The 13,432-nt window shown below is 45.7% G+C and overlaps 1 protein-coding gene across 1 annotated transcript in view; it reads right to left on the bottom strand.

The window, feature by feature from the left end:
• Positions 1 to 13,022, bottom strand: part of mcf2l2 (MCF.2 cell line derived transforming sequence-like 2) — a 93,432-nt gene extending 80,410 nt beyond the window's left edge. The window contains exons 1-3 of the mRNA XM_008279299.1: positions 12,701 to 13,022; positions 5,518 to 5,601; positions 305 to 419 (exon numbers count right to left, since the gene is read on the bottom strand). Coding sequence (XP_008277521.1) covers positions 305 to 419; positions 5,518 to 5,601; positions 12,701 to 12,725 — 224 coding nt within the window. The 5' untranslated portion in view covers positions 12,726 to 13,022. The remainder of the gene's footprint in view (positions 1 to 304; positions 420 to 5,517; positions 5,602 to 12,700) is intronic.
• Between the last annotated feature and the right edge of the window lie 410 nt (positions 13,023 to 13,432).

The following is a 13,432-nucleotide window of genomic DNA, read 5'->3' as shown; positions in this document are numbered from 1 at the left end:
CCTGAACTTATCACCATCAGTTTAAAGCACACAACAAAACGGACGGTGGAACAAACACAACGAGCTGCAAATGTGGGAAGGATGTCCACGCACTTAACGTATTTAATGTTTTAAATTCTGTTATTTACGTGCAAAATGTAGAATATTGTCGAAATCAATGAAAAAATCTGATCATGGGAGAACGACCACAAAGTAAAAGACGTTTTCAGCGCGTATTTGTGTGTGTGTGTGTGTGTGTGTGTGTGTGTGTGTGTGTGTGTGTGTGTGTGGGTGTGTGTGTGTGTGTGTGTGTGTGTGTACGTACCTGGGGATGCTGGTCAGGTAAGTAACTACATTGAGGAAATCTTCCTCTGGCACTTCACTGAAGCCTGAGTACTCTGGGAAGGTGATGATGGGGGCGCCATCTTTCCCTCGCCCCCCTGTAACAAGCAAACACCACATAAACATTTACATCCACCTGTGTTTGAGCTTTAACTCTGCTCCAAGACATCCTAACATTAAAGACACAGAGCGTGACTGCAGATATCCATAATGACATTCTCTCTATCCACAATGGTCACTTCACTAAAGGCTTTTCATTTTGGTTTATCCACAATAAAAGATGTTTGATGCTGTAATAAACATTCTCGATATCTGTCACAGACCTCTCACTAGGAAAACCTTCCATTTCAGACAAACTAGTTGTAATTTGAGATAACCATGAAGAAAAACACTTTCTGATAGCTGCAATGAAATTCTGAATATTTAGACTAAACAGCATTTCAGGTATCTTTAATGAAGCACTTTCACATCAATACAACTAGAGTTGTGGCTGCTAGCTGTTGCAGAAGTTCACAAATACATTTCTCAAATAAAACATTACAGCATTGTGGAGACTAAACTATGGAGGCAATGCACTGACTGAAAAGCTGCCAGTCATGATTCTAGTTTAGATATCCAATAATTATACGTCATCATTTACTGTGAAGACTCAAAACTAAAGAAGCCAATAATAATAATAATAATAATAATAAAAACGTTTCATGTGCATACATCAAATAACTGAGTCATGGAAATACTGTAAACCTTAACACATGAAAGTCACAGATTTTCCATCTGACACCTCTACAGAAAAGTCACTAGATGGCGACCTTGAGCCAAAAATCCCCCGACATCTCAACCCAAACATTATGACATCATACGGAGAGAAGAACTCAGGGGGCGTGTACTTTTTAAAGGTTGTGAAGTGCAGGAAACATCATCTGAATCCTCCTTGATGTTTGGACACAGACTCAGTAATGATCATTAAACCACAGCCATCCAATGAAATGTGTCCATGACATGCTGCAGGACTAGAGGACGGCCTGAGTCATGTGGTCTCATACGGCCTGCACGACTGGCTGAGAAACGTTTGGTATTGTTGAGTAAGGCTGGTTTATATTTGGTTCAGGATTTCATGTGAGACAGGTTTTTGTTTGAGGTAGATGATAGCATCAATCAGCACAGAGCCTAAAACACTAAATAATTCACTATTAATACAGTTCATTGGATGTATTCAGTAATTAAATGCATTCAGTTCAGTTAAAGTCTTTCTATATTTATTTTGTTCATGAACTTCTGTTTTTTTTTTTATTCTTTTTTTCCATCAACCACTTTCGTGATTTCAACACACTGAACAAGTAAATGAAGGGAAACATTGCATGAACATTGAGAAAGACTGAGAAGAAATCATAAATGACAAAACAAAAGTATGCCTGCCTCCAAGTGACCAACCAAAGACTAAAGCTCTTCTCCGTGGACTTCAGTGCAGGATAGCAGCAGATTCACCCTCCAACTCTTCTTCATAAAAAGCTGGATGTGTTCCGTAGTGAAAAATATGTAATTAATAGCACAAAGGTAATTCAATCCACAGCAGATGCTTTTACATCAAGGTCCTTCAAACACCCAGACAGAAATCAACTTTTAGTTTCCAATTTCTTTTTTTGGGAAGACAATCAGAAAGAAAAGATATGAAACTAAACATTAGCCACAAAAAACATGACATTGACTGGATCAGAACTTCACCAAGTAAAGACTGGTTCCAGTTCAAATCATAGAATTATATTTTAAGAAAAAGACCAAAATATCCAACGGGATGCTCATAGCTCACCAACCCACATCCTACCAGGAAGGCACTCATGGTGCAGAGCAGAAACCAGGCTTGTGTTAAACTTATGTAATTGTGGAGGTCAGTAATGCTGAGAGAGGAGCTTTTGGAGGAGTTATTTTGGCTGTTGTGAGCGGACTGAGAGAAGGAATGAGAGGCATCCCTGAAGAACCACACAGGCTGCGCTGTGTCACCGCTAACAGCACATCTGGAAAGTCTGAGCCCGGTCTGAATGCTGGGGTGGCACAAGCACTGTTCCTGCCTCAGCCAAAGAAAAAGATGTGACTTTCCACCAGACCAGCCTTCATAACAACTGGAAAAGCTGTGACATGTGAGCATCTGTTCATAAGTGGTGGCATACGGTGTAGGTACAGAGGCTGTGTCAGCTTTTCAAAAGAACTTGAAAAATAAACCTGTGATTAAACTGCGTTCATGTAAAGTTTGACATGTTTGAAAGTCTGTTTGTTTACATTCTTGCCAAGACAGATGAGAAGATGCCACCTTCATGCATGTATGCATATTCACATGCTCTATCACCGGACTGTGAGTAATAGTTTGGCACCTTGGCAACTTTGTTATTGTATCCATTATTATTATTGATTATTATTATTACTAATGTTGTGTTGGTGTTGTGTTGAGGCTAGTACAACAATTTCCCTGAGGCACCCTACAAAAGGGATCAATAAAGTTCTATCTAGTCTAATCTAAGCCCTCCTCACTTAGCTTAGCATAAAGACGACACAAAGGGATGCCTGGTTCTGTCCAGAGCATCCACCGACTAGCATCTGTAAGGATCGCTGTCATTGGTTAAGCCCTGTGTAAAATACACAGATCAACCACAACATCACAACCAGTAACACAACATTTCTATCAAGGCATGAAGTCCACAAGACCTCCAAACGTGTCCTGTGGTGTCAGACACCAAACGCTAGCAGCAGGTTGTGCCTCTATGGACCAGACTTCCTGTTCTGGCACATCCTAAAGATGCTCGGTCAGATTAAGATCTGGGGGAGTTTGAAAGCCAAGTCAGCACCTTGAACTCTTTGCTCCATGTTCTTGTTCTTGGCAGGGAGCAGGACTGTCCTGAAAGAGGCCACTGCTGTCCAGGAAAACTGTTTTCTATGAAGGGCTGTAAGTGACGTCCAACAATGTTTAGGTTCACATTAAAACAACATCCACATGAATTCAGGACTCAAGGTTTTCCAGCAGAACGATGCCCAGATTATCCCACTGCCTTCTTCACATGCTGCCATCTCTGCCCCCGTTAGGTGAGACTCATGCATCCGGCCTCCCACATGATGTCAGAGACAACGTGAGTCATCAGACCAGTGCACCAGTGTGAGCTCCGACACCTTTCCACCACAGCAGCACGGATGTTTCCAGCCATCTGTCTACAGCATCGCTTCAGTGGGGTTGAACCACATGAACCTCCATCAGTGAGCTTTGGGTGGAGCGCTGTTAAAGGTACTGACCGCTGCATACCAGGAACACTCAGAGAGACCTGACATGTTGGAGAAGCTCCGGTCAGTCGTCCAGTCACCACAGTTTGGTTCTTGTCACAGTTGCTCATTTTCTTGATTCAGACACAATGACTTGTAGTGCAGACTGCTCACTCGCTGCCATGTTTGGGGGTCTCTGTGTTCCAGGCTTTTCACTGACGAGTAAAACAATCCTGACCGAACAACAGAGAGCTCTGTAGCCGGCAGGTTGTCACTGTTGTCACCTCATTCCTGTCTCCTCCTCCTCAATCCGCTCAGCAACAACACCAGCATATTTTTACTTAAAATGACAAGCTAGGAAAAACAAACAAACAAACAAAAAAGCATCCTTGTGGCCCTTTTTTGACATTTCAATTTTTTTCTTAGTTTTTATAGATTTTTTCTTTTGCTGCCTGAAATGAAAATTATTCAAAACTGGAACGAAGCAGCGGCTGTTCTTCTGCTGCATCTGAGCAGACTATGACGATGCAATAAACCTTTCCAGAACTGGTCTGGTCATTCAGCCAGGCGCCTCGCTGTTTGTTTGCTACAGGGACTAATGCTTCTCCTTCTTGTGTTTATGTGACGATGTCTTTACCTGTTTAATTCTCAGAAACAGTAGCAATGAAACCACTGCTTTCTCTTCTCATAGTTCTGCATAAATCAATAACAAGTAGAAATGCTTTGTGAGTTTCTGCATTAATACACCAACTGACTGAGGAAGTACTTTATAGATGCTTCCTTATAGCTCCTGTATTACAAAGACTTGTGTGTTTTGCCGTCTTATTCTGACTGGAGGTCAGTTCCAGTGTCCAGTCCTGTACTTCTGCCTCCAGCCACTCCTGCCTCATCTGTCCCTGTGATCAGCTCAGCTCCCTGGATCTCCCCTCAGCCTTTCCTTCTGCTCTGGTCAGTCCAGGTTCCAGTCCAAGTCTTAGCCACAGGTTCCCAGCTACCTGTCCAAGCCCTGACTTCAGTTTTCCTACTGCCAGCCCAGCTGCTCTCCAGTTTTATTTCCCTGGTCCAGTTCGTTCCCCTCGCCTGCCTTTATAAACGGTCTGTTCACCACTCCCTCTGCTTTGGACCTCTGAGTCAACACTTGGGTTCACTTGACTGACGAGCAATTCTCTGCTTCGTTAGTGCTTAGCTGGCAGTCTTTGTCTGCAGTGAACACAAGCTGTCCTGCAGGCTACATACAGGCCCAACAGTGTTCATCAGGAAGGCAGAGCAGCCTGAGGACCGAAGCATTCAGTCACTGCTTCATGAAGCTCACTGCTTTAAACAGACAGAGACGTCTGAAGGGGCCTCACACAACTGCATCAACATTGAACTCCTCCAAACAGCAGTGGCAGGACATTAAGACAGCAATATTTAAATGAGACTTAAGTGTGAAATGAGCCTGAAACCAACCACACACAGAAACCCCTGTGCTCATGAATGTTGTGTGGATTCAATGTTGGAGCGTCACTCCACCAGGTTTCCTTTTCTTTCCGACTTTCAGTCCGCTGAAGGCCTCTCTGTGTTTTTCTCATCATTCCCCACGTGAAGAATAAAAAGTCACAAGAGAAGCAAGCAGCTGCGTTACACATAAAGTCCTTCTTCTTCTTCTTCTGTGGCTCGTGTTACTGGTGATGCAACTCAAACAATAAACAACACTGAGAAACTGTGGGGAAGGTGCTTCTGTGTTAGAAGCAGTAAAAATGAACCTCACAGCTCCAGGGTTACGGGATAAGGAGAAGGGGAGCTGTTGGGAGGAACCTTAAAGGACAGCTGCACTAGTTTCCACAGCTAGACCAGCTGCCAAATGAGCACCTGATCCTGTGACACAAGTTTCACTGTTAATGTTCAGTCATCCATACGTGTGGACACAACCTCCAGGTGTAGGCAGCACAACAGTGGAGAGTCATTACTCACCTGAAAGCAAGGCAAACTGGCGATGAAGCTGCTCTATGATGTCCACGGCCAGCAGGGGCCTGATCTCCTGCTGCATGATCTCATCTGGAAGGAGAAACACACTGATCAGGGACACGATACACAATAAAACAGACATGAGCACCACACATGGAGGCTAAACATCAGCCTGTTCAACAATCTGATTGGAGAAGAAACGCTGGCACATCAAACGCATCCCGTACCGCTGGGGTGTGAACAAAGACCGACCAAGTCAGAGGAATGGTGGAAATATTAGAACCGCTGCCTAGGTGACACGTAAACATCAAATCAAACAGCTATTCTACCAAACAGAAGCCAGTTTAATCCGTCAGAGATGAAGAACAAACGCTCTACTTGACAACTCATTGCTCCTGTTGATAAAAGATAAAAGATAAACTTCATTGATCCCACAGTGGAGAAAGTTCACGGTCACAACAGCTCCAAAATAAAAGTACAGTCAGTGCAAAATAGTGTAGGAACACCCAGTAGGGAAGAAACCAATAATACACAGTGCAAAAAAAAGAAATGCAAGAGATAAAAGAGCATTATAGAGAGAAGTTCTTTTTTTTTAATGAAGACTATATACACAAAGATGAGGTAGTAATGGTGATAGTTATTGCACATAGTGGAACGTGTTTGTTGGTGGATGATGACACTAGAAAACCACAAACAGCTGTTCCATGCAGCGCTCCCAACACACCAATAAGAAGTGCTGAAGAGCCTGAACATACAGAACATGAGTGTAGCTCCGTCTCCGCCTGCAGGGTGTTGATGAGTCTCAGCAGGACTTCATGTCAGTCCAGCCTCTCCCTCTCTCAGACTCAACCATGTGTCCTCCTCTGAGGGGTCTCAGCCTGAACTGCTGAAGAATCTCCCAGAGGCCTGTGGCAGTGTTCCTCCAGCCCCCACTGCCAGAGGTGCTTCAGTGACAGGGAGTAAACCCGATGCATGGGGGACCAGACAGACCGGACTACAGGCAGCTGACTCAGTGCATCCAGACCGTCTCTCTGGTCCTCTGGCTGCAAAGGGCCCTTGTTTTTCTCCTCTGCCCTTTAAAATTCTGTGGTGATGTGGAATGAGAGTGGGCACAGACCAGAGATTGTGTGGGAGTGGCTGGTCGACCCACGCACAGGGACAGCGGTGGTGTAGCCCCACACTGCTCGCCCTGCACAGGGACGTCCACGCTTCGCCAAGAGACCAACAACCTAAACATTCCTGTCTTGCAATCAAAGACAACACAAGAAAAAAATAGAACAAAATACACACACAAGGTTTCTACTGCACAGAGGGACTTTTGGCACAACCCCAGTAGGTTTCAGTGGGAGCCAAATGAGAACCACCACCCAAGTAGTACCTGGGCTTTCAGCCACCAAAGACATTTTTGTCTATCAGGTGGTCAGGAATAGCAGGAAACTGCATCGTGGTCTGTCACGTAAGGCTACACAGACTTCACAGAGCAGACTGCCTCTATGGTGGGGGGACGGATCATGTAGACTCTTCTGTGTAGTCAACGGCCTCATGTCCACTCTGAGCCAGGAACAACCAGCTTCTCACTGATTCAGAGAACGTTTGTCCTCTTGGATACCTGATAGGCTCCACTGTCAGGTATCTGAGCTACAGAGCTACTGCCACCAGCATCACAACACTCAGTGATCTCCATGGAGAAGACTCCCTGACTGAAGTGAGTGGAGGATTTCCTCTGACTGGAGCTCCCAGGAGGCCACATTCATGCAGTTGGCATTTCTGTGTTGACACGCCGGCTGCAGCACAACCGAGAAGCTCCCATTGACATTAAAGGGATGCTGAGGACGAGGTGCAGTGACATAGGGGCAGTTTGCCTCCCTGATCAGTGGCTCTACAACAACCCTGGACGAGATCAAGGAGACCTTCATCTCCAGCTGCACCAACCAACATCGTCCACGTGAAGAACAATCGCTGGTCTGGCAGCACCGCCTCTCAGTAAAACTCCTGATTACATCATCACACCACGGGAAGAATCAGTTGTTCCAGTTGGTTCAGCTTCCTGCATTACCAGCTGAATTCACAGTGAGAGTCGTCATCATTGGTGTGGCTCCAAGGCGCTTAGTCACTGTCCATATCTCAGATGAGTCAGCGATTCAAGGAGGTCTGGCGCTGCACACATCGATAACCGTTCCTGTCAGAGGTTTGTGTGTCTGCAACTGCCTGGACTCGTGTCAGAACAACAAACGGAGACAAACATCGTTAATGCTGTACGTTGGGGGCGTTTTGTGTAATTTGGTTTAACCCTCAAACTGGATTCTTACATTTGTGCTTAGACTCTGTGACTGGATCGTTGTGTGTCAGGCGCTCACACAGCTTCACACAAAGGAGATGAACTCTAGGTCCACTCGTTACCTTTTCCCAGGAAAAGAAAGCTAAACCTTCCCCTGAGGTCGTGGACACTGGAAGTCAGTAGATCTTCAGCTGCTGAGTCACTGTTGGACCTCCAGGGACAAGAAAGAACTTTTCTCTTTGGTGCTGTATCAGGATGTACGACGTCAGTCCCTTTCAGCATCACAACAATCACAGCTTTTTGTTTTTCAATTGCAGCAAAAAGAAAATCCCACTCTGGGGCTAATACCTGACCCAGTGCTCTGACAGGAACCAGACCAGTACACAAGAACACAACATTCTGTCTTTGACGGCGTTTATAGAATGTCTTTGGTCATCACACGCCGTCTGTTCTGAAACCATCCCTTTCTGACTCAAGTCCACATAGAAGACACCAGAACAAAGCGTTCTCAGGCTGTGCATGTGCGTAAATCCGCGCTTTGGACTCCAACCTGCTCCGGTTTAATGGTTCTTGTGGTGGCTCTTCAGGCTGCAGCTCGGAGCGCACGGTGAACAAAACTTTCTCTGTCATTGAGAATAAAGACTTGCATTTACACTGACTGCACTTTATTGGTCTGAAACATGCTTGGCTGGGTGGTGTGCTGGTGGGGGTGGACAGACAGCAGGAGGAGAGGAGCTGATAATGGCCTTTAATGGAAGCACGATCAATGTACCTCTGTTCTTAGGATGGGAGTCTGCTGACATACCAGGGAATTCACAACACAGCCTCCACTACAGACGGCTCCATTCACAAACGTCTGCTGTAGTTCTGCTGATTCATTCGATGAAGATCACACACTTCAGCGCCTGCTCCACCCAAAATGTATTTAATGTTTAACATTTGCTCAGTTACCACACAGTTAATCACAAGCAGAGCTCAGAATGTTCAGGCTCAGGATTCAAAGGGTCTAATTTATAGTGGCTTATATAACATGAAGCTGGAGACAGAAGGCTCACACTTCACTCTGGAAACAGGAGTCTGGCTGAAAGGAACAGCTCAAGGTTCACCTACTGGCTTCTTCTGGAGGTTTCATGTGCTGCAGATGGAAGTCATATGAAGGAGCTTCTGTTTGTACTTTAACTTTGAAAAGTTTTAGTAAAAAACCCATCAGAGGAAACGAGTGCCTCTCGTCTAAATGCTGTCACTGTTACTACAAACTGTTGTTCCAGGTTCACATGTGGTGAGCAGACGATGGATGTATGAACAGGTGGACTAGAAACACATGGAAAGCACTTTGGAACCACTTATGTAAACCACAACCAAAAAAACAACACTATATTAACGTTTCACCTCAAACATACACAGTACTCAACAAATAACACAATAAATACACAAGGCAATACAAGGTCTTCATAAAAAGTATTAATTCATGACATTCATGCAGCCTGATGCTTACTGAGGGTTTAACTCAGTCTACAGCTGTGCAGCAGAACAGACCTCCTAAAGTGCAGGAAGGTGACATTATTTTATCTCGTGTACACGTTATTATCTCGTGTACAGACGTCATCAAATGTCGTGGGAAAAAAACGCTGTGGCTCTCAGGCCCTGGAACAATAAAACACTGGCTGGTCAGCGGTAGGTTGTGTTTTCATGCAGCAATGAGACGAGAAGCTGATGAGTGTGACAGTCAACAAAACAACAAAGAAAAGAGGCCGAGGTCTCCATTTATGACCGACTTAAGCAACAAACACGTCACATCACTTAAAACCATAAAAGCACCTCATAATGACTGATGATCTACGGTTTTACACGCCAGTTTGTTTTCAGTGGGCACAAGATAAAGATAGCGCTTGTTGGGACTTGAGGCGATCCATATGACCGTTACTGTTCTTAATGAAAACCAACAGTGGAAATACAGGGAGAAGTCTGAAAAGCTGAGGACGGCTCCTATGCAGGGAGCAAGCCTTGTGATGATCACCGGGTAAATGGTAGAAACCTCACAAGAAGTCTTAAGACTGAGCCAACAACTTATTTGTCCCTTAGTTAGCCTTAGTTTAGCTTCTGTTTACATATTTGCACATTTAAAGTACAGGAATTAAAACCTGTGTGGCTGAAAGTAGCTTCTACACACAATGCACATACAGGACTCGTATTTTTACTGTTCTAGTTTAGTTCTTTTACTTCCTATTCAGAGAGCTAAGATTCACTGGAGTCCAGTTCCTTGTTCACGTGTACAAACTGGGCCAATAAAGTTGATTCTGTGGTATTGAACAAGCAACAGGGAAGTGACATGATTTACATCCCTTTGAAAACCCTGGGACGGACCGTACAGCGCTGCTCCAACAATAGAACCAGGACGAGACGCTACCCAGTCATAAACTGTAAATGCAAGCTGTAAATATAGAACTGTGACAAGTTTTTAGGATGAGATAAAGGATCTGGAGGATCTAGGAAATGTCGTTCAGGAACATAGAGACCGGCAGAGTTATGCAACCGGAGCCGGAGGATGTCTGCATTGTTGGAACATCAAAGTGGGAAGGAGTGGTGCAGACAGATGTGATGCATGACCGCTTCAAGGCTCAACGCAAACCTGCTTTTTTTAGAAAACTGACGGCGCAGCGAGGAGACAGAGGCCAAGTGTAGGAAGCGTTCCTGTAAGCAGATGCTGGGTTTGCGTGACAGACAATAAACTCACTCATGGCACCAGCGCCACTCTTGATTCTGAGATTAAATTTAGACAAAAGCATCGGGGACGTAACCAGCACTACAATTAGCTGCAGACTGGTTCACTGTTATTTATTTCTTTGTTGGGCAGCGACTCCTGTTCAGTGTGACCACAATGAGGGGGCTGGAAACCCTAACGGGCTTCGTAACGGCTGAGACAGAAGGAGTCTCTCCTCTGACAACAGTAAGGGAACAAGAAGTGGAATTGGCAGCGTGTAAACAAGAAGCAGACTATTCGTAGGCTTATATTCATTTTGGCACAGTTCACATCTCGCGCCAACGTTCAGTGCCGGCAGTAGTCACATGTCGTCACATTAGCGTTTCCTTCAGCAAACGGCCTGAACAGGACATGCTGCCGCCGTTCTGAGGTCGGTTTGCTACATACATGTTGAATAGAGGATCCTGAGCTGGACACAGTGCTGCTGTTGGGACTCTGGTTGGTTAATGAGTGTTTCTGTTGGCTGATTGGCCACATCAGCTGGGTCGAAGACCAACAACAGTCCCTCTGAACTGGAAACCAGACAGAGCCAGCTGGAGACGTTACCCATGCTTGAGTTTGTGTAGAAAGGCGAGGCCCTTATGAGCGTAATTAATCATCTTTTCCTCCCCCTGCTCCTCAAAACAGCATATTTACAGAGAGGTCAGTGGAACAACGAGGTGGGAACTGAGTCACTGTGGATCTGAGTAGAGACGTTCTGACGAAGCAGCTCCGGGCCTCAGAGTGAGCGACAGGTGGCCAGCAGGTTCCCACCATGCTGGAGGAAGGAGCTGCCAACCAGCCTCACCCTCCTCTCACACAGACACACTGCTACTATATCTGCACCTTCGCTGTCACCTTCCTCCATCTGCTCTGAGAGGATTAGCCAGCATGCTGTCGCTGCATCGCTGCTGTGGCTGCAGACGAGACACGGCGCTTCCATCCAACAGTTTGTTTGGATTAACAGAATATAGTACTTTATTTCACTTTTAAGCGTTTTAATATGACTTCAAATGGCTCTACGATATGAACCTTAAACATGGAGACGTTCTGTGTGGATGGTGCACACTGATGCAGCTTCTTCCTGATTCTGATCCAATACCAGGACAGAGGTAATAAACACGGTGCCATAAAACCACAGCAGGACTCACAAGCCACCAGCTGTGCCCACACAAGTCCCTGTTTGGGTTTTTATTGTGCTTTCAGTAACTGACTTGACAGAGTAATCTCCTCCAGTGTACTGGTGCCCTTCAGGAGCCAAACAAACAGTCCATACCATGTAATTATGGTTCTGTGACCTGCATGTCAGACTCAGCTGCCTGTGTTTGTGTTTATGTTGAATCTAAATGTTTAAAATGAAAAAGGTTTTCTTGGTGTATTCTGGACAGATTTCCCAGCTTGTGGTTGCACCTGTTCTTATTGGTTTGAGGAGTAAAACCGATCACCAGCTGATCAGTACTGTCTGGGAGTTTCAGGCCCTTTAGGTTCTTATCCATGATCCCAGATTCCCTGTGCAGCAGGACAGTGAGGCCAGACATCCAGCCAGACTCACAAAGAACAATCAGCCAGAAGAACAACCAGAAGTCCTGCAGCAGATGGTCTGACCCTCGAGGAGTCCTGACTGATCATCATGCAGTCAGTCTGGGATTACATGAAGAAACAGAAGCAAACGAGACAGAACAACGTGACAACTTCTCCAACAGCTCACATGCCAAGAACCGAGCAGAACTGGTGCCGTTTTGAACCAGAAGGAGGCTGTTCTGTGTTCTTTCTTTACTGTATGTTCTCAGACGATGACAATGTTAGCCGTGCGTTTGAAGCTCGCCACAGTGCGGTATGGCTGGGAGCAGACAAGGAGCTCCTGTTCCTTCTGTTATGTCCCTCCGCTGGCTTTGATGTGTTTTTGGACTCTTGTGTCTCTGTGTTTACAAGAGCCACAAAGCTCTGGAACGAGCTCAGAGTTTGTCCCGGTTGTCAGTGCTCCATGGCTCCTCTAATCTTTGCAAATTCCTCAAGCATTAGCATGCAGTGCTCGCACTGAACCTATCATTTGCAGTAACACTGTGTTTTCTGAAATGCTAGCCTGTCCTCTGCAGGGTTACACTGAATATTAAAGGATAGAGTGTCCTATAGGAAGTGTAAAAGTGCAGCCAAGCGTCTACCAACATTACCTATAACGTGTTTGGCCCTCTTCATCTTAACACCGTCCCGGCTCGAGCACACAAACAGGAGTAAATGTAAATCCGCCCAGAAAAAGCAGTAATCCCATTAAATGATGTGTTCTCATCGTCTCCAGAAGCAGTGAGGACAACATCCAGCTTCAAAGGTCCGGTCTGTCGGCAGCAGCTGCTTCTCCACCACCACCATCAGCTCAGGCTGTTCCACACCAGCAGATCTCAGGCTCTCTGCCTTTTCTCGCATTTCACACAAACACTGTGTCCCAGCCGGAGCAGACGGCCGGAACTGTTTGTGTAGTTGTTACATGCGTCTGTGGTCAGTTTTTCCAGCTCCAGCTGTAGTAAAACAGCTCTGCTCCGAGCAGCCGGCAGCCTATCAGGAGGCAGAGAAGGAGGACAGGGCGTGAGTGTGTGTCCAAGGAATGAGGCAGAAGGAGAAGGAAGGGCAGAGGAGCCGAGCTGCTGAGGGTTGGTGTGTTTGCATGGATCCTGGTCATGTGTGTTACATTTCTGCAGGCTGGATGTTGGCACAGCATCCGTGTGCTGTCGCGTCTGTTTTTATGAGTTCAGAGGTATGTTGGACGGCCAAATACGAGCAGCATGTGGAGGAAAACTTCACAGACTGACATTTCTTTGAGCTAGAACTCCTCAAGAGCGACTGAAGACTAAATCCACTCTCTGGGGTATTTCAGCCTCACTGTGCAGTTGTTCTTCACCAAAATATCT

This window comes from Stegastes partitus, unplaced genomic scaffold (assembly GCF_000690725.1).
Source record: "Stegastes partitus isolate 25-593 unplaced genomic scaffold, Stegastes_partitus-1.0.2 Scaffold153, whole genome shotgun sequence".
NCBI classification, from domain to species: domain Eukaryota; kingdom Metazoa; phylum Chordata; class Actinopteri; family Pomacentridae; genus Stegastes; species Stegastes partitus.
Note: the sequence above shows the minus strand (reverse complement) of the source record. Positions and strands in the feature narration are given on the sequence as shown.